The following is a 22275-nucleotide window of genomic DNA, read 5'->3' as shown; positions in this document are numbered from 1 at the left end:
ACCAATCCTGAGCCCACTTCAATTAGCGGTGAGTTGGCTGTGTGCAGATTCACTGCCTGGACATTTCAATGGTTGGCCACCCCACTGTGTTCTAGAATACCATTGGTTGGTCACCCCACTGTGTTCTAGAATACCATTGGTTGGTCACCCCATTGTGTTCTAGAATACATTTGGTTGGTCACCCCACTGTGTTCTAGAATACCTTTGGTTGGTCACCCCACTGTGTTCTAGAATACCTTTGGTTGGTCACCCCACTGTGTTCTAGAATACCTTTGGTTGGCCACCCCACTGTGTTCTAGAATACATTTGGTTGGTCACGTGTCTATGTTCTAGAATTGCACCCATGTTATATAAGACCTTTGGCTGGTTACCCCACTGTATTCTAGAAGAACATTGGCTGATCCAAGACTATTTTAGAGGAGGCTTGGCTAGCCAGCCCTCTTCATTCTAGAAGTGGCTTGTTTGGTCATGTCTATAGTCTGGAAGAGGCTGACCACATCTCTGCATTCTAGATGAATCCTGTCCAACACAATTATAGTTGTGGATAAGCTTTAAAAAAAAATGTGGATCATGCAGAGCTATAAACTTCTCAGCAACTATTGTTGAGTTTTCTGAAGGTGTATTTAAGGTCTATAAACTTAACATTAACGTTTAGGACGGTTCTTGTACCAATCTAATCAGCTGCTGTTTTGCCAGTAGAAGCGTTTGGAAAATTCTGTCCTCCTCATTGTACTTTAATCATTAATCGTACCATACACTGCGGGGCCGGAAGACAAGCAGCTACACAAATACTCTTGTGTGACTCTCAGTAAAACAAGAGAGGTGTTGACTAGTGCTAGTTAAATATGGCATTGCATTGCTCTGCTAAAAATGTCACCCTTCCCAAGAAAATTCAGGAAACAGAGTGTTGGGTCTATTCAGAGCTATTTTAATTAAGGGACATCTGTGCTAAAGGAGGCAAGAAATAAGGTGATGATTAGAATCAGTCTCATTCACTTGGTTCTGTCAAAGCAAAAGACTTCCAGACTTGACATCTGGCATTACCGCAAGTGACAGAAGGACTAGATCTAATCAGTTGTAGGTAATATTTTTGAGACAAATGGAGATTGTTTTTCGGTGGTATACGCCAAGATTAGAACGTGGCTTTAATCTTCTCCTTCTCGGAGACGTCCATGCGTGCCCCTTTGTTTTGTATCCTAGCAGTGAAGGCACAAGTAAATCTGTATCAGACTGACTGTGCCTAAGCTAAATTAAAAATCTGCATCATCTTAGCACAGAGAAGAATGCCAGAACACATCGAACCGGATGAGAAGCATGTTAACAGCCTATTCCATAAGCAAAGTTGACATCACTATTTTGCTCTTTATTGTACATCATTCAGGGTGTTAACATTTAAAGACAAGAAATGTTTATTTTTATTTCAGTACCTGTTCAGTTTTCCCCATTGCTCTCATCTTTTCAGTTTCACCCATCTTTTTACATTTATTCTCGGGATGTGAACATCGTTGATAGGGCCGACATTTATTGCCCATCCCTAGTTGCCCTGAGAAGGCGGTGCTGGAACCACTGCTTTTCTTGATATATATTAATGATTTGGACTTGGGTATACAGGGCACAATTTCAAAATTTGCAGATGACACAAAACTTGGAAGGGTAGTAAACAGTGAGGAGGATAGTGATAGACTTCAAGAGGGTATAGACAGGCTGGTGGAATGGGCGGACACGTGGCAGATGAAATTTAATACAGAGAAGTGCGAAGTGATACATTTTGGCAGGAAGAATGAGGAGAGGCAATATAAACTAGAGGGCACAATTCTAAAAGGGGTACAGGAACAGAGAGATCTGGGGGTATATGTGCACAAATCTTTGAAGGTGGCAGGACAGGTTGAGGAAGCAGTTAAAAAAAAGCATATGGGATCCCGGGCTTTATAAATAGAGGCATAGAATACAAAAGCGAGGATGTTATGATGAACCTTTATAAAACACTGGTTTGGCCACAACTGGAGTATTGTGTCCAGTTCTGGGCACCACACTTTAGGAAAGATGTGAAAGCTTTAGAGAGGGTGCAGAAAAGATTTATTAGAATGGTTCCAGGGATGAGGGACTTCAGTTATGTGGATAGACTGGAGAAGCTGGGGTTGTTCTCCTTAGAGCAGAGAAGGTTAAGAGGAGATTTGACAGAAGCGTTCAAAATCATGAAGGGTTTAGATAAAGTAAATAAAGAGAAACTGTTCCCGTTGATGGAAGGGTCGAGAACCAGAGGACACAGATTTAAGGTGATTGGCAAAAGAACCAAAGGCGACATGAGGAAAATCTTTTTTTACGCAGTGAGTGGTTATGATCTGGAATGCGCTGCCTGAAAGGGTGGTGGAAGCAGATTCAATCGTGGCTTTCAAAAAGAAATTGGATAAATATTTGAAGGGAAAAAATTTGCAGGGCTACAGGGAAAGAGTGGGGGAATGGGACTAACTGGATTGCTCTTACAAAGAGTCGGCACGGGCATGATGGGCTGAATGACCTCCTTCTGTGCTGTACCGTTCTATGATTCTATGATTCTTGAACCGCTGCAGTCTGTGTGGTGAAGGTTCTCCCACAGTGCTGTTAGGGAGGGTATTCCAAGATTTTGACCCAGCGACGATGAAGGAACGGCGATATATTTCCAAGTTGGGATGGTGTGTGACTTGGAGGGGAACGTGCAGGTGGTGTTGTTCCCAAGCCCCTGCTGCCGTTGTCCTTCTAGATGTTAAGGTCGGGGGTTTGGGAGGTGCTGCCGAAGAAGCCTTAGTGAGTTGCTGCAGTGCATCCTGTGGATGGCACACACTGCAGCCACTGTGCGCCGGTGGTGAAGGGAGTGAATGTTTAGGGTGGTGGATGGGCGGCCAATCAAGCAGATTGTTTTGTCCTGGATGGTGTCGAGCTTCTTGAGTGTTGTTGCAGCTGCACTCATCCAGGCAAGTGGAGAGCATTCTGTACACTGTATGCTAGATCAGTGAGACCCCTTGTATGGGGGGGTTCAAACCTCTACCGCTAGATAAGAGAAGGCTGAGGGATGACCTGATAGAGGACTTTAAGATTATGAAGAGGTTTGATTGGGTAGACGTAAAGAAGATGTTTCTACTTGTGGGGGAGACCAGAACAAAGGGGTCATAAATATAAGAGAGTCACTAATAAATCCAAATCGGAATTCAGGAGAAGCTTCTTTACCCAGAGAGTGGTGAGAATGTGGAACTCGCTACCACAAGGAGTAGTTGAGGTGAATAGTACAGATACATTTAAGGGGAAACTAGATAAACACATGAGGGAGAAAGGAATAGAAGGATATGCTGATAGGGTGAGATGGAGTAGGGAGGGAGGAGGCTCGTGTGGAGCATAAACACCGGCATGGACCTGTTGGGCCGAATGTTTCTGTGCTGTAAATTCTATGTAATTCAATGTGGAGCTGTGGGATCCTTTGAGTCCAGTAATCTACCACCAGAGATTCTTCATCTGCCACCAGTTTGGTTTAGTTGCACAAAATGTTCCCAAAGCAACCAGATAATTACCGGAGTTTGAAAGAATATCCTGCCAATGATGGTGTTTGGGAAAAGCCTACTCATTCATAAAACAGCCTCTAGATCACAGGTGCACATTATCATATGCAGTGCAGCCACCCAGATCTGGTTACTGTCAGGCAAGTATCATCGTGGAAAGACTTAGAAAGAAAATGGTTAAACTTCATGGACTATTGTAGTATTGTCTACACTTAGACATGCTGCTACAGGGGAATAGGTGGCAGAGTCGAATTGTGGTTGAATGGGTCGGACACTGTACATTCATTCACTGCAAACATATTCTAAGATGAACTGATTTCTAATTGAGTGTGGAATGTTCCTTGGGGACATTTCAAAGAGTTTTGCTGTAGAAGGAAGTGTAAATGACTCCTTCAATTCTATCAGTCGAGCTTCTCATCAATCCCTCTCTTGTGTTATGCTACCCATCCCCTCTTCTACTTTTAAATGTATTTTTCCATTTTCTGTAATCTATCTTACAGGCTGAATTGTTGTCCATGTGTGTATTTCGGGTGATGTCTTTTTTTTGCATAATGTCTAATCTGGGTATGTCTCTATTTGTATATTTAATCATCCTTCAAATCTACGACCCTGCTTAATGGAGAGGTAGCCTCGAATAGTCTCTGAAGGCTTCTCGTTTGTGGAGTTTACTTGAACGTTAAAGAGAATATAGAGAACTTTCTTGGAATGGAAGCAGGTGTTTGGCCACTATGGACAAGTATGGAGTACCTTGCCTGGTACGGACCAAATGCCACTTGTCCCATTGGTTTCACTCTCGCCTCTGAAGGGTTTTGGGTTCAAGGCCCACTCCAGTACTTGAGCACACAATCCTAGGCTGACACTCCAACACAGTACTGAGGGACTGCTGCACTGCCGAAGGTGCTGCCCTTCATTTGAGAAGATAAACCAAAGCCCTGTCTGCCTATTCCGGTGGATGCCAAAGATTCCAGGTTTTCGGAGTTCTCCCGATGTCCTGGCCGACATTCCCCCCTTAACTAAGACCAATAAAAATAGATTAACTGGCCATTTATTTCTTTGGTGTTTGTGGGATCATGCTCTGTCCAAAATGGCTGCTGAGCTTACCTACATAATAACAGTGATTGCACTACAAAGTTAATTCAATGTATGTGAAGCACTTTTAGACATTTCTGAGAGACGTGCTAAGGAGTCCTTTTTACCTGTGCCTATCTGGTGCCACAGTGCCTGGTATAAATATAGGCACGGATTCAGTACAGTGCCCATGATGCCAAGTGGCACTGCCACATAGCTGAATGCTGAAGATTGGTTTCCACTGCAGGTAAGTAGCCTTCAACTCCAATCTCAGTGTCAGCACAACTTTCAGTTACAATACTAGTCCTGATACAAGTGTTATGCCCATCCTAATGTACCAACACTATGCTCGTTCAGTGTTGGTATATGCCATTATCGGTGCTGGTATGGGTGAGTCACCGTTATTGGTACCACAATAGAGGTGTAGCAACAGATCGCCAATCCTGGTGGCATTTTTGGGGATGTAAACTGGATTAATGTCTACTCTGTAATCCCAGGGACTGCCACCCACCATTACGGTGGAACAATAAAAGGTGCCCCTGCTTATGCCGAGCTGTTTTACAATGTATTCCCTGTATGATTTGGTCTATTTATGTCTTGTCAGATTGTTGCGAGTACTATAGCAGCAATGTTGATGTCCTGTATGGAAGATCTGTTTTCTTACCAACTTTCACTTTGTCTGTTTGTGATTTACAGTGCAACCCTCTCTGTCAAACCTCCACTTTCACACGCTCAGAGTTTTTAGGAGCCTTGAAGGTACCTCTCCTGACTCAGGGAAGGTGTAGTGAGACCAATCACAAAGCTGCATGCTTCTCTGTTAGTGTCATCATTAGCATCGGTGTTTCTGATTTGCTTTGACACTACTTTCAGCTCATACATGGATTGATGTCACCCAGTCCCTCTTTGCTTGCCCGTCTTCACTGCACTAACCCTCTGACTCACAGATTGAGGATTTTCATTTTGATATGTACTGTGTACATGTGTACAATCACAAACAGGTAATGCACTGACAGATCCAGGGTGCGATAGACAACACTAGCGACCAGCCTGGTGTTAAGGGCTGACTCTGGGAAAGGCAACTTCATTCCTTAGTCCAACAATATATATAAAAAAAGGCAGAGCCCGACCTGTGAAATCCTGTTACAGGGCCTGGCCTATCGCTGCTTCAGCTGCAGATTCAATGTATGTTTCTTAACCTAGCAATGGTTCTGAACTATCCAATCCAATATTTGGGCTTTTTGTGGTTCTGTTTGATTGGCTAAGTCAGACCTAGCCTATCCCACAGTCCAGATGATTTCAACCACCCATTGCCAGGTTAAGGTGTAACTGGGTCTAATCCAAAAGGTGATTAACACCTGGGGGAAGCTTAGATTATCCATAGGTGTCCGACAATGTTTCTTTGGTCTTTTGGGGAACCCTACAACTTGCCTAGTGTTATACCTAATTAAAGCAGATTCATATGGAACCTTATCCCACTAGGAAATGTAATATCTGTGTGACAACAGGCTACGTGTGACTTGGGAGTATTAACTGTGCTGTATTCAACATGTCGGTCACTTTAGGGCACTTTTTAGTCACACTTGGACAGAAGTTGGTTGATTCTTCCAACTTTCCTCTAAAAGCCAATCAGTTGTTCTTTTCGTGTTTTAGGTCATCTGTTTTGGGGGGTTTTACATTTCTGCTGGTTTCCAATTTGCCTCAGTACGTTTTTGAGCTGACCACGGGTTAAAGCAAAGACTCCCCCAACTCCCCGCTGGGCTTTAGCTGTCAGCAGAACCCTGGGGCTCGGATGTTCTTGCGACCTCCCTTTGCCCACTTCGCCACAGCGTCCAGCTCTTGACATTGGTCACATCGACACACCACTAACCAATACAGTGACATTTACCTTTACTGATCTCACCATGCCTCACTCTTTATTAATATCTGTAATATTAGGGAGAGGAAGTTTTACTAGACAATTGCAGGAAGGGGAGATAGTATTTCCCCCTCCCTGCCCCCATTCCCACCCCCTTTGAAGATTGGGATGGAACACCTAGCTTGTCATAGAACCTCCTTGCTCTGGCCTCCAGCACAGAATGTCTCTGGGAAACCGCTACCTGATGGAGTGAGTCTCTTGTTGGAGAGTGATGTTGGGAGTGAGTCTCTTGTTGGAGAGTGATGTTGGAGAATCTCCCCATTGCTCCCCTTTAACCCAATCCCACAAAGTTCAGCTTCTGGATTTTATGCAATGCTGAGACGTGTGATCGGTCATAACTCACGTTTTTAATTGGTTAGTAGAAGCCAAGGGGTAGAATATTAGACGGAGCTCACTGAAAACAGCATGACCAAAATCTCTGGGAAACTATTTTTAAAAGCCTACACACCCCCTGGATCTGCCTGTATATACAGATTTTTTTTTAAGCATTGCTTTTTTTTTAAGCAAACCTCCGGCTCTTGAATCACTGCCCTTTTGATTCAAGAATCAGTGCTTTTTATTGCCGCATATCAGCATGGTTTTATTTGGCCACATATTTATTAGACTAACCTCAGTCGGATTGTTGCCAGAACTCATATTGGCTGCACACCCACTTCCACCAAACATATTTCACCTGTAACTAACCATGTGCCCTCGCTGGGCAATGAATTTTTTTTCCTAATTCAAAGGAGTTTTTCCCAACCTTCCCTTTAACAAGGATTTCATGTCTTCACAGGCCCTTGAAATTATGTGAAGAAACGGGAAATCTTACCGAGGAAAAGTAACAGGGGGCTGTAGTAAGAGTAGGGCCTGGAAGGAGTTGGTGGAGATAATCTCCCTCTCCGTCACACACAGGGGGAATGATGTGATAGGTTGTGTCTGGGGAAAGGCGATTTGGACAGAATCTCTGGACGTCAGGGTTTTATCTATTTTCCCAGAGCAGTTGAAAGAATTGGCCAGTGATCAAATTGCTTGGATTCAAGATTCAACAGACTCCAGTAATCTTGTAGGAGCATTCGGGACAGGAGGAGGCCATTCAGCCCCTCAAGCCTGTTCCGCCAGTCAATTACATCATGGCTGACCTGCACCTCAACTCCATTTACCCGCCTTTGCTCCATATCCCATGATACCCTTACCCAACTAAAATCCATCGATCGCAGTCTTGAAAGCTCCAATTGTCCCCCAGCTGCCACAGCCTTTTGGGGGGGAGAATCCCACTATCTTATCAAATCCTTTTAATATTTTAAACACCTCCATCAGATCACCCCTCAATCCTCTATTCTCAAGGGTAATGTTCATTCTTCCCTTTCTCGAGCCACCCTGCATTGCCCATCACCCACCTGCTAAGAAGGTTTGTATCTGGCGTGTGCCAGTGCTGTTGTGAAACTGGTCCCAAGGAGATCCAAAGTAGATGGTGGCTGTCCCTACAACCCATTGGAGAGACACCCGACAACCTCACAGTAACCTCCTACCAGCGATAAGGCTGAAATCAGGAACTCGATGATCGCACATGCCAACCCAGGTCCTGCCATCCTGTACCACAACACATTGGACCTTTGCCAGCACCTCATCCACAACAACACTCTGCCTAAAGGCAAGTGTTTGGTCTGCAGTGTCTACTGACCTGTCCCAAAGATGCTGCTGTATTTCACTGTTCTTGTATGAGAACTGAGAGGTTACTCTCGGCTCAGTCTGTGCCTCCGAGAGGCCAGAGGAGCTGGAGAAGGAGAAGGATGAATTACACCTCACAACATTTTTAAAAAACTCAGCAAAGCCAAACTTTATATCAAGTAGAAGCCAAACAGCAGTCAGAACATGGCTCCAGGCAGAGGGCATTTAACACTGTGTCCTATCTCCCACTGTGCTCCCAGTTCCATTTGCATCCGTCATAAACCTTCCTTGGAGTTTCATAAAGATGTGGAGATTTCAAAATGTTTTTATTCATAATATTTTCTTTAGCCGAAATCATTGACCCCATTTTTGTTGGGTCAGGGTATTAAGGGTTACGGAACCAAGGCGGATAGATGGAGTTAAGATACAGATCAGCCATGATCTAATTGAATGGCGGAACAGGCTCGAGGGGCTGAATGGCCTCCTCCTGTCCCTATGTACCAGCCTCTTTTTTACACACTGAGGGTAATTTTGACTTTGTACGATAGTGTATTTATTAAAATATTAATATTACCCCATGAGTGTAAAACAATCAACAAGTTAATTCAAAATACCTCTCAATCCTGTTTCAATACGATTGGTTCGTTTATGCCTCATTTGAATATTGGCATCTAATGGGTCAATGAGATATCTTCCTGTTTTCTCCGCGGGCCTCCTATTAGACTTATCCACAGACTCTACAATAGCGCCATTATTCTCATGAAGGAAAACCAATTAAGCCAAAATATTTCAATGCTGCGTAACGCACTCCTCGGGTGCACTCTTAATTCATCATCGCCTCTAATTGCCCCCGCCAGTGACAGACCTGTAACCAGCGGTGGTTCAGCCTCAGTGTTACACGGCTCAAAATGTTCTCTCCTGACACAAGCCAAGTTTGCATGACAGAGTCTGTAATTGTACTGCTGAACGTTTTTCACAGTTCGAGTGGGCACAGTCCAAACATTTCATACACCCACTGTTACCTTTACTGAAACCCCATTGACAGCACTGCTAACAAACAACCTGATGTGTTATAGACAACTTAAAGGTAACAACAATATGGAATTAAAAGGTGTGATTGAATATCATTGATGCGCACGTGTGTGTGTTGTGTGTTGAAAGTGTGTGCATGTGTTGTGGGTGTGCATTGTGTGTTGTGTGTGCATTGTGTGTTGCGAATGTGTGTTGTGTGTGTGTATGTGTGTGCATGTGTATTGTGTATGTATGTTGTGTGTGTATATGTCGAGTGTGTGTATGTTGTGTGTGTGCATGTGTGTTGTGTTGCCTGTGTTGTGTGCATGTGTTGTGTTGTGTGTGTATATGTGGAGTGTATGTATGTTGTATGTGCGAGTGTTGTGTGTGTGTTGTGTGTGCGTGTGCTGTGTGTTGTGCGAGTGTTTTATGTGCGAGTGTTGTGTGTGTGTGCGTGTGTTGTGTGTGCTGTGTGTTGTGTGTGCGTGTGCTGTGTGTGTTGTGCGAGTGTTTTATGTGCGAGTGTTGTGTGTATGTTGTGTGTTGTGTGTTGTGTGTGCGTGTGTTGTGTGTGTCTGTGTTGCGTGTGTTGTGTGTGCATGTGCATGTGTTGTGTTGTGTGTGCGTGTGTGTTGTGTGTGTTGTGTGTGTTGCGTGTGTTGTGTGTGCGTGTGTTGTGTGTTTGTGTTGTGTTGTGTGTGCGTGTGCTGTGTGTGATAATGTAAAACAGAAGATAGCGAATCAGCAGCCCGTTTTACATCACACACACTTTGAAATCAATGAAAATAAAAATCAGGAGAGATGTGAAACAGGCTGGCGATTTGCCAACACCCGCTTTACACTATCGCACAAAGTCAAAATCTACCCCCATTCAGTCTGTGTTGAGTCAGACAGGATGTGAGCACAGATTCTGTTAAGCAGTCAACAGAAACCTTCCAACTCACTTTTGATTGATTTATTTATTGTTCTGGTTGTGCCTGGTGTATTCATTTGTAACCATTTCCAACTTGGGCATTGGTTCAAGAATTCATCATCCTCATCTGTGTTTAATTCATCAGTTTGATAAATATAAGGACTATCGGCTGAGTCAATTAATGCACTCACTGCATTGCACGGCATCGAGCCATACACAAGGACCCAGCCTCGGCCCCCGCTCTGGACTGAGTTAGCCTGTCTCAGCTGAAATGGTGTTACAGCAGGCCTGAGCACCTCTGGGTTAGGGAGGGGAGAGGGAGGGGGGTATCAGCCAGGCCTCTCTCTATACAGCCTCTGCTGCTGGAAAGTGCGGATGGTTGGACATCAGATGAGGACAGGATTGGGCTGTCAATATTCTGCCACCTCTTGCTGTCTCGTCTCGCACATAACAAGCAGCCAGTCTTGCTGAGGCACCTCAGAGCTGCCAGCACATGTGGAGCTGCATCCCAGCTCTTTCAAAGAGCTGGCACAGGTACGACGGGCCGAATGGCCTCCTTCTGTGCTGTATGATACTATGATTCGAAGGAGGGGGTGGGGGGTGGGAATGCAGGGTCTGGTCATCCCGGGCCTTTAACCAGTTTATGTGGGAGTTTAAGTTACAAACCCGCTGTCATCAACACATTAATATATTCTGCTGCTACAGGTGTGCGGAGATGAGTTTGAACTCGCTGTCCTTTTACTGGGTCACCTGGTATGAATCTAGCCTGGACAGAAAGTAAAGAGGTTCCTTTTCCTACACCAGTGCCCAGTGTGCCCTAGTGACAAATGTGCAACTTGAGTGGCATTAACATTGATGTTAACATAGTCGTCATGATTCACAGGGACACTGATATAATGCACAGGGGGACCCACTGACACTGGGGTATTAGTGGTCAGTGTGAGTTATTGAGACGAACATCACTAGTGCTGTGTTACTATGCAATGAGACACATTTAGTGCCCTGCCATTGTTGCTCCTCGAAACATTCTCCTGACGATCCCATCCAATAGAACTGTTGCACTGAACCCAATTTGAATGTTTGAAGATTACAGCAACTTAGAGCAGAGAAGGTTAAGGGGAGATTTGATCGAGGTGTTCAAAATCATGAAGGGTTTTGATAGAGTAAATAAGGAGAAACTGATTCCAGTGGCAGGAGGGTCAGTAACCAGAGGACACAGATTTAAAATAATTGGCAAAAGAACCATAAGAACATAAGAACATAAGAAATAGGAGCAGGAGTAGGCCAATCGGCCCCTCGAGCCTGCTCCGCCATTCAATAAGATCATGGCTGATCTGATCCTAACCTCAAATCTAAATTCATGTCCAATTTCCTGCCCGCTCCCCGTAACCCCTAATTCCCTTTACTTCTAGGAAACTGTCTATTTCTGTTTTAAATTTATTTAATGATGTAGCTTCCACAGCTTCCTGGGGCAGCAAATTCCACAGACCTACCACCCTCTGAGTGAAGAAGTTTCTCCTCATCTCAGTTTTGAAAGAGCAGCCCCTTATTCTAAGATTATGCCCCCTCGTTCTAGTTTCACCCATCCTTGGGAACATCCTTACCGCATCCACCCGATCAAGCCCCTTCACAATCTTATATGTTTCAATAAGATCGCCTCTCATTCTTCTGAACTCCAATGAGTAGAGTCCCAATCTACTCAACCTCTCCTCATATGTCCGCCCCCTCATCCCCAGAGGGGAGATGAGACAGTTTTAACGCAGTGAGTTGTTCTGATCTGGAATGCGCTGCCTGAAAGGGCGGTGGAAGCAGATTCAATAATAACTTTCAAAAGGGAATTGGATTTATGTTTGAAGGGAAAAAATTTGCAGGACTACGGGGAAAGGGCAGGGCACTGGGACTAATTGGATATCTCTTTCAAAGAGTCGGCATAAGCACGATGGGCCAAATGGCCTCCTTCTGTGCTGTATCATTCTATGATTCACCCGGCCCAAATTCAAAAGGTCCATTGTTAGATTTGGGGTTACCTTGAGGCTAAGATTGATTCTTAAAATGGGGTATTTTTTTTTTGTTCCTTTGTCTTTTCCGCAGATCAAGCAAGTCATGGGATTAAAGGGCCTTTTCCACAGAAATCCAAAGCAGGCTTCGCTCGACAGTCATGTTGCTGTACTGCTCACTCGCAAACACTCTTTTAGCAGCCACATCCTACGGAGGACTGCCAGTGCACCGACCAAAGGGCAGCAGAAGAGCAAAAAGGGCTTGCCACAAATCATTCTAGATACCAAAGACTGCAGTTCAGAGGGAGCGAGTGAGGACAGAGAGTCAGACGACACCTCACTGCCTCGGTTTGAGAAGGAGGCTGAATGTGCTGAGAATGCTCCGGAAGGTGCTGAAAGGGCTGGCACCGATGGGGAAGTGCAGACGGAGGCCTTTAAAGGTAAGGGGACGAGCCGGGGGTCGGGGAAAGGTCAGGAGCCACGTGCGACTAATATACCAACGGGTGTGGTGTTTAGCGAGCCATTAAGGCGGGCGCAGCGAGTGCGCGCACTGGACCCCGAGGAGCAGAGGCAAGGCGTGTTCACCAGGTGTGCCATAAATGGCTGTGGTAGGATGGGCATTGCCACCAATTGCATGAAATGCGTCATTGGTTCTAGGGAGAGCCCAGATCTAGAACGCAAGTGGAAGGAGCGCGTCCGCAAGCCAGAAGCGCTGGCAGCAGTCAAGCGGGCGCGCCAGCGTGGCTCTTCCGACAACGAGAGGTTGATTCCTGCGGTCCAATGCCAGCCAAAGCCGAGGTGGCGATGCCAGGCGGTCCGGGGCGTCGGCTGCAGCGGTGGAGAGGTCGACCGATCGGAGGCTCCCAGCAACGGCTCGTCTGAGTCTGAAAGTCTCGAGAGTCTGGAGCTCTCGTTTCACTTGGCACAGAACCCTCAGAAGTGCCCGGGCACCCTTCAACGTGAAATGAACTCTTTGTTTGTGCAAAAAATGGAGGAAATCCGAAGCAAGTCTCCAATCTTTTCCACGGGTAAGGCCTGAATGGACCGTTTTGTTGACCCATTTTTTTTTTTTGCTTTGTAGCTGGCCCTGTTCCTCCAGTCAGCCTCTCGGTGACGGTTGCCAGCTGAATCCTAAAACCTCTGACCCAACCATAGTAGACCATAAGAGATAGGAGCAGGAGTAAGCCATTCGGCCCCTCCAGCCATTTAGTGAGATTATGGCTAATCTGATTCTGGCCTCAACTCCACTTTCCCGCCCTTTCCCCTTATCCTTTGACTCCCTTGCTGATCAAAAATTTGTCTAACTCAGCCTTGAATGTATTCAATGACTCAGCCTCCACAGCTTTTTGGGGTAAAGAATTCCAAAGATTCACGACCCTCTGGGAGAAGAAATTCCTCCTCATTTCGTCTTAATCAGGTGACCCCTTATTCTGAGACTATGCCCCCTAGTTTTAGATTCCCCCATGAGGGGTAACATCCTCTCAGCATCTACCCTGTCGAGTCCCCTCAGAATCTTGTATGTTTCAATAATATCTCTCCTCATTCTTCTAAACTCCAATGAGTATAGACCCAACCTGTTCAATCTTTCCTCATAAGACAACCCTTCCATACCTGGAATCAACCGAGTGAACCTTCTCTGAACTGCCTCCAATTGCAAGTATGTCCTTCCTTAAATAAGGGCACCAGGACTGTACGCAGTGCTCCAGGTGTGGTCTCACCAGCACCCTGTACAGTTGTAGCATGACCTCCCTGATTTTATACTCCATCCCCTTAGAAATAAAGGCCAATATTCCGTTTGCCTTCCGGACTACCTGCTGCACCTGTATGTTGACTTTTTGTGTTTCATGTACGAGGACACCCAGATCCCTCTGTACCGCAGCATTTTGTAGTATTTCTCCATTCAAATAATATTTTGCTTTTTTATTTTTCCTCCCAAAGTGGATGACTTCACATTTTCCCACATTATATTCCATCTGCTAAATTTTTGCCCATTCGCTTAACCTGTCAATATCCCTTTGCAGACACTTTGTGTCCTCATCACAACTTGCTTTTCCACCTATCTTTGTATCATCAGCAAATTTGGCCACAAGACACTCTGTTCCTTCATCCAAGTCATTGATATATATTGTAAATAGTTGAGGCCTCAGCACTGAGCCCTGCAGCACCCCACTAATTACAGATTGCTATTTTGAAAATGACCCTTTTATCCCGACTCTTTGTTTTCTGTTAGTTAGTCAATCCTCTATCCATGCCAATATATTACCCCCAACACCATGAGCTCCGTTTCCCCCCCACTCCCCCGGAGGGTGAGATCTGGGTGATTTTAATTCCTGGGCCACGTTTCTCTGTCCCGTCATGAGCTCCCGCCCGGAACTGGTGGGGATGATGTAGAGGCCGGTGGGCAGGACCAGGAAATCACGCTGCAGGCCACCGGCGGGGATTCACGGTAACGGTCTCTGGCAAGTTGGGCACCGGGAACGACTGCGATCGGAGAAGGGATGAATCCTAGGGAAGGGTCAGCCCAAGGTCACCTTGTGGGGTCAGAAGAAGCACTCTTGTTCCTCCTGGCCCACCAGGAACCTTCACAAAATCAAAAATAGACTTAGCTGGGCCTCCTCTGGCCACGCTCCTGTCTGCGCCAGCTTTCTCTGGCTTGTACGGGACTGTGGAGGCCTTGGTCAATCAGGTGTTAAAACTGTGCGCGTCGCAATTACATCATCGGACCGCGCTTCTGCCTCTGTAATTAGGTCCTAGCTTGTCCGGGAGCGGGCGGCTGTCCCGAAGCCAGAAAAGCGCCAATTAAAATGGCGTGCGGGGTGCCCCCAGGAGCGATTTTAACCCGTCCCCATTCCCGCGATCGGGCTGGGTTAAAATCGGGGTTTTCATCTTAAAGATTTAAGCCATTGTGGGCGAATCAAAGGAAGCAAGGTGGGTCATTTTAACCTAACTGGCCGGGCGGGAATCCCATGGGATCGAGTGGAAGGCTGGTTTTTACACCCCGTCCAATATTGTTCACCGTTGACTTCAATGGAGAGTAAAATCAGGCAGGTGTAAAACCAGCGTTACATCCGAGCCCGTCAGCTTCCCATCCGGCCAGTTAGGTTAAAATTGCCCTCATTAATGCCTTTTACATTGAAGGGAAAAATGTGACAATCTGACCAAATAACCATTGCCTCCTTAACTTTGCGTGTGACTGTCCGTCTTCCTTTTTGTGTTTCCTTTCTTGTCTTTTTGCTTCCTAATGAGTTTAACTGTTTGCAATGTTCTGCCCTTGCTGCCACACGCACTCTTGCCTTGCAGTGGACAACTGACTCGGAGAATCCCACACGAAGGTAAACACCTGGTCCCCTCAGACTTTCCCCACAGGGGCCGCCTTGTTTCATTGAACCTGTTGCTTAATTGGGTGATGAGCACTAGTCCTCCAACTAAAGAGTTGTGCAAAGATGTCCCAAAACAGGGGGTGGGGCGTTTAGCACACATCTCACCTGGCTTTTGCAGGTTTAGAAAAGCCCCTTAAGGAACAGGCCTTCAGGTGAGAGACACCTCATAGGTCCAAGGTAGTGGGTTCAATTAGGATGGCTTCACTCTCGAAGGTTGCTGGCGAGCACTCGACATGTAAATGATAATGTACTAGAATCAAAAAGATATACACAGTAAAGGTGACATATACTGGTCCACAAGGGGCTGAGTGGTCTTACTGGCTCGGCTCAGTGGCCCCCCTCTCGCCTCTGAGTCAGAAGGTCATGGGCTCAAGTCCCACTCCAGAGACTTGAGTCCATAATCCAGGCTGACACTGAGCAGTACTGAGGGAGTGTCTGCCCTCTCAGGTGGACGTAAAAGATCCCAAGGCACTATTTTGAAGAAGAGCAGGGGGGAGTTCTCCCCGGTGTCCTGGCCAATATTTATCCCTCGACCAACGTCACTTAAAAAAAAACAGATTATCTGGTCATTATCACGTTGCTGTTTGTGGGATCTTGCTGCCACATTTCCTGCATTACAACAGTGACCACACACTTCAAAGATTATATAATTGGCTGTAAAGCGCTTTGGGACGTCCTGAGGTTGTGAAAGGCACTTAATAAAAGTACATCTATATAAAGGTGCATCTATATAAAGGTACATCTATATAAAGGTACATCTATATAAAGGTACATCTATATAAAGGTGCATCTATATAAAGGTACATCTATATAAAGGTACATCTATATAAAGGTACATCTATATAAAGGTACATCTATATAAAGGTACATCTATATAAAGGTACATCTATATAAAGGTGCATCTATATAAAGGTGCATCTATATAAAGGTGCATCTATATAAAGGTACATCTATATAAAGGTACATCTATATAAAGGTACATCTATATAAAGGTACATCTATATAAAGGTACATCTATATAAAGGTGCATCTATATAAAGGTGCATCTATATAAAGGTGCATCTATATAAGTGACCAAAGGGCCCAACATTTCCATCGTCCATTAGCAACTGTTCTCTGTCCCCGCTGTCTGTTCCTTGGATCACAGACTCAGGCACGATGGACCGAATGGCCTCCTTCTGTGCTGTATGATTTTATAGCTGGGACATCTTTGCTGAAACTTGACTATGATTTTTTTTTAAACTTATGCACAGAAACTCTCTGGTTTAAATGACCTGATTTTTAAACATTGCATCTTATTACAAGTGACATTTTCAAAGAAGCCTTTCAGGCCCTGTCTGCATGTTCCAAATGTGTGTTTGTTGACATTTCACTAACATGAACAGCACCGCAATAGTGGCTATTACTCAATAGATCAAAGGGTCAAGGAGAACCTCTGGGCTCCAAACACTCCAAATAGGTACAAACACTGTGTAGTGGCCGGATCATTGTTTATCATTCTGTGTACACAGAAAAGGCCTGTCTGAAGGTTACTGCACTAATGCGAGATAGTAACATAAATGGTGAATAATAAGTTCCAAGTTGGACTCACATGTTGTAGAAATACTGTATCACATGAGGTGTTCCACTGACACAATGAGGGATGAGAAATGATACATTCTCACTGGATAAAAGATGCTTTTCATCAGCATGTTAAGTTTTAGTGTGTTTGTGTGTGTGTGTGTGTGTGTGTGTGCACGGTCATGTGTGTGCACGAGCACTGTGTGTGCACGGTCGTGTGTGTGCACGGTTGTGTGTTTACTACCGATTTGGAGTGCACCTTGATACAGTCCAAGGGTTCAGGATGTACCCTCAGTGCCTTATAATTCTTTATGGCCCCGGTAAGATACTGCATTGGCCACAGGGTATCGTTTGCTGGATCTTTCATGGTGCAATCTAAAGCAATCTTTTATCGTGCGCTAACATTAAACCTGCTGCAGGTAGACACGCTGATGTGATGTGAATACATCACTAATCACTTCTCTTTACCATTCAGGAGAAAGCTTCGTCTCCAGACCAGCAATGACCCTTTAATATCTACGGGTTCACTGCAGACTTCATTAAATCTTTCAGCGATTAATGAATGTAACTCCAACTTGCTTGGCATTTTGTGAAGGAATTGCACACAAGACAAATGTCATCCAATCAATACTATTTAAACCAGGCCCAGAGCAAACAACGAGCAAATTTCAAAGGTCATTCCTTTGAGGGAGGGGCTGGCACAGCGACGGGCCCTGGTACACGGCCGAGGCGGTTATTGTCACGAAAGTTGGCAAAGCTTCTACCGTGTTGGGTAAATGTGCACGGGATATTTTCATGACACAATGGTGCGATTGTGGGCCATCTCCTCTGTTGCATTCGCACGTCCTCCTTCAAAGAAACAGAGATCTCTGTTTAAGGCACTGGGAGCAAGGAGGTGGAATGTGCAATGATGACAAGCTTCATCTGTTGTGGCATTGTGACGGCACCTAGGCGCATCCAGGTGTTAAGAATGAAAGATAAAGCCCCCAATGGCTCAGTGAACACACCTACCGACTAGTGTGGTCCTGAGGCGTACAGGTCAGGAAGGGTCAGCTACCCAACAGGGTCAGGAGCGATTTTAACCCTACCCCCCCTCCCCATGAAGGACACCAGGCAGGTCGGCAGTTAAAATCGACCGGGTGACTTTCCGACTGATGTCTCGCCATCTTCCAATTTAAACCTGGTCTTCTGAGTGGGGAACGGGCCATGAAATTCTCTCAAAAGTTAGTAAAAACCAATTGAACATCTGATAGTGATCCGCAACAAGTTGATGGCCTTCAACCAAAGACCTTGGCAAAGTCATCGCCAATTCCCTTCCAGTCAAACCCAAGGAGGCACACAATACAGGGAGACTTGGTTGGCGCCACTTGAATGCCCATTTCAGTGGCAGCATCAATGCTCTGATAAGCCAATGAAGATTTCAGTGTCACTACCTCGGGAGTATTGAACAAATGAGTCTCTCTAGTTCCTAGACCTTCAGCTAGCGACAAGACAGCTGCATTTAACGTTAGCGGCTTTTGCAATGAAATGGGACCCAGACCATGCAGGTAATGGCGAATGTCAAGTAGGCTTAGACTAGAACTAAATCGATTTTAAGTGCACTAGTCAATTGCCATCTATTTTGTTCTGTGATGCAGTGGGTCAAATCTTGTTGGAGAAGCTACAGTGCGTTAACGACACGCGCCGTTATTAATGCACAAATCGGCCGGCAAGTTCAGGGGACGAGGAGAGACACCGTGAGTTGGGAATCTCCAGAACTTGCTGATCGATTTACACCGTTCCACCGATCTCTTCACACAAACGGTGTCTCGCCCTCAACCTCCCTGTTATATTTAAGAACCTACTGGATTTGCACATTAATTGCCCATTAAACTCGCCACAGAAAGTTAGGGCTCATAATTAACAGTGTAAATACCCTTCTAACGACCTGATAATTGTTACTGCAATACCAATCAATCTCTCCAGCTCAGAAAGGGAACAATTTAAACTGTTGAGTCTCATTCCTGCAGGTAGTGAATTGTTGTTAGAGAATTTAGAAATTTCACATTTTAAATTTTAAAATTTTTTTCTTACTTTTCCTTTCTGTCTCTTTTTCCTCTCTCTCTTTTGTTCCAATCTTTCTTTCCCTCTCTTTATTCCTCTTTCTCTACCTGATTTGACTCTAATTCACCCTCATTCTCCGTCGTTCCTCTGTTTATTTCTCAATCCTTAAATCCCATTGGTGAAGGAGATAGACTGTTGATCCCGCAGTTCACTGAGGTCCCAGATACCCCGTTACCCTCTCCATTATCAGCTCGCACTTCCAGCAAGTTATGGTGCGAAAACATTTTGAGATGACGGGTGCGGGAAAAAGTCTAACTAATGGCGTGAAGCGCGAGATGCCCCAATCCAACGAGATCCGGCCCGTTGTGTTGTGTTGTGCTACACTGTGTTGTGTTGTGTTGTGTTGCGCTACACTGTGTTGTGTTGTGTTGTGTTGCGCTACACTGTGTTGTGTTGTGTTGTGTTGTGCTACACTGTGTTGTGTTGTGTTGTGTTGCGCTACACTGTGTTGTGTTGTGTTGTGTTGTGCTACACTGTGTTGTGTTGTGTTGTGTTGTGCTACACTGTGTTGTGTTGTGTTGTGTTGTGTTGCGCTACACTGTGTTGTGTTGTGTTGCGCTACACTGTGTTGTGTTGTGTTGCGCTACACTGTGTTGTGTTGTGTTGTGTTGTGCTACACTGTGTTGTGTTGTGTTGTGTTGTGCTACACTGTGTTGTGTTGTGTTGTGCTACACTGTGTTGTGTTGTGTTGTGTTGTGCTACACTGTGTTGTGTTGTGTTGTGCTACACTGTGTTGTGTTGTGCTACACTGTGTTGTGTTGTGTTGTGTTGCGCTACACTGTGTTGTGTTGTGCTACACTGTGTTGTGTTGTGTTGTGTTGCGCTACACTGTGTTGTGTTGTGTTGCACTGTGTTGTGTTGTGTTGCGCTACACTGTGTTGTGTTGTGTTGCACTGTGTTGTGTTGTGTTGTGTTGCGCTACACTGTGTTGTGTTGTGCTACACTGTGTTGTGTTGTGTTGTGTTGCGCTACACTGTGTTGTGTTGTGTTGCACTGTGTTGTGTTGTGTTGTGTTGCGCTACACTGTGTTGTGTTGTGTTGTGTTGTGTTGCGCTACACTGTGTTGTGTTGTGTTGTGTTGCGCTACACTGTGTTGTGTTGTGTTGTGTTGTGTTGCGCTACACTGTGTTGTGTTGTGTTGCGCTACACTGTGTTGTGTTGTGTTGCGCTACACTGTGTTGTGTTGTGTTGCACTACACTGTGTTGTGTTGTGTTGTGTTGCGCTACACTGTGTTGTGTTGTGTTGTGTTGCGCTACACTGTGTTGTGTTGTGTTGTGCTACACTGTGTTGTGTTGTGTTGTGTTGTGCTACACTGTGTTGTGTTGTGTTGTGTTGTGTTGTGCTACACTGTGTTGTGTTGTGTTGTGTTGTGCTACACTGTGTTGTGTTGTGTTGTGTTGCGCTACACTGTGTTGTGTTGTGTTGTGCTACACTGTGTTGTGTTGTGTTGTGTTGTGCTACACTGTGTTGTGTTGTGTTGTGTTGTGCTACACTGTGTTGTGTTGTGTTGTGCTACACTGTGTTGTGTTGTGTTGTGTTGCGCTACACTGTGTTGTGTTGTGTTGTGTTGTGTTGTGCTACACTGTGTTGTGTTGTGTTGTGTTGTGCTACACTGTTGTGTTGTGTTGTGTTGTGTTGTGCTACACTGTGTTGTGTTGTGTTGCGCTACACTGTGTTGTGTTGTGTTGCGCTACACTGTGTTGTGTTGTGTTGTGTTGCGCTACACTGTGTTGTGTTGTGTTGTGTTGTGCTACACTGTGTTGTGTTGTGTTGTGCTACACTGTGTTGTGTTGTGTTGTGCTACACTGTGTTGTGTTGTGTTGTGTTGCGCTACACTGTGTTGTGTTGTGTTGTGTTGTGTTGTGCTACACTGTGTTGTGTTGTGTTGTGTTGTGTTGCGCTACACTGTGTTGTGTTGTGTTGTGTTGCGCTACACTGTGTTGTGTTGTGTTGCGCTACACTGTGTTGTGTTGTGTTGTGTTGCGCTACACTGTGTTGTGTTGTGTTGCGCTACACTGTGTTGTGTTGCGTTGCGCTACACTGTGTTGTGTTGTGTTGTGTTGTGTTACACTGTGTTGTGTTGTGTTGTGTTACACTGTGTTGTGTTGTGTTGTGTTACACTGTGTTGTGTTGTGTTGTGTTGCGCTACACTGTGTTGTGTTGTGTTGTGTTGCGCTACACTGTGTTGTGTTGTGTTGCGCTACACTGTGTTGTGTTGTGTTGTGTTGTGTTACACTGTGTTGTGTTGTGTTGTGTTGTGTTACACTGTGTTGTGTTGTGTTGTGTTGTGTTACACTGTGTTGTGTTGTGTTGTGTTGTGTTGTGTTACACTGTGTTGTGTTGTGTTGTGTTACACTGTGTTGTGTTGTGTTGTGTTGTGTTGTGTTACACTGTGTTGTGTTGTGTTGGATTGGATTGTGCTGAACTGCTCTGTATTGACTTTCATTACGGAGGCAGCTCCTGATAACAAGCTAAAGTCTCAGTTTATTCCACTTATGAATCATAACGAACTGCATGAACTGGCTTATTGAGTTGATTAGACAGCTCGAGGGGAGACAGTACTCTGGATCAATGACATTTTGAAATTGAAGGAGATGGAGTAATTGATTTATGAAAGATCTTTAATCGAGCCCTGTGTCTTCCCCAAAAAAAATACAAATTGCTTTTTTCAAAGGCACTGTGGGCCATGTTATCAATAAAAAACCCAACATTATATTTCATGTTTTATTGGGCTGGGAGAGCTCTCACTGTAGTGAATGTGCTGGGAGTGTCAATAGTCATGGCGTGTGGGAAGGTTAACAATGTCTTGAAGGCCCGGGGCAAAGTTATAAATGCCAGCCGTCCAAGTCAGTCAACATGGTGCTGGGTTCAAGAGGATGATTGGGTTTACCTGGGATGAGGCTCGGTCAGGGCGGCAGTGGGGCCAAATAAACTGGGATGGGGGAAGTAATTCGAGACTCTTGCTCTCTGTCCCTCGCTGGTGACCCACTGCTGGATGTGCACATGCACAGCTGCATGGAGCGGTGACAGCGTTGGACCCGGCTGTGATGTTTCCCTGCGTTGCACAACCCATCGACACTCGCTGACCGGGCCCACCTGTGAAATGGAGCCCATCGAGCAAGGGGGGCCACTGTCACCGATGGATCC

At 45.3% G+C, this 22275-nt stretch overlaps 1 protein-coding gene across 1 annotated transcript in view; it reads left to right on the top strand.

Moving 5' to 3' along the window:
• The window catches only part of plch2a (phospholipase C, eta 2a), a 124765-nt gene that overhangs the window by 96513 nt on the left and 5977 nt on the right, over positions 1-22275 (top strand). The window contains exon 21 of the mRNA XM_067970233.1: positions 12179-12524. Coding sequence (XP_067826334.1) covers positions 12179-12524 — 346 coding nt within the window. The remainder of the gene's footprint in view (positions 1-12178; positions 12525-22275) is intronic.

Source organism: Heptranchias perlo, chromosome 32 (assembly GCF_035084215.1).
Source record: "Heptranchias perlo isolate sHepPer1 chromosome 32, sHepPer1.hap1, whole genome shotgun sequence".
NCBI classification, from domain to species: domain Eukaryota; kingdom Metazoa; phylum Chordata; class Chondrichthyes; order Hexanchiformes; family Hexanchidae; genus Heptranchias; species Heptranchias perlo.
This window is presented reverse-complemented; position numbering and strand designations above follow the sequence as displayed.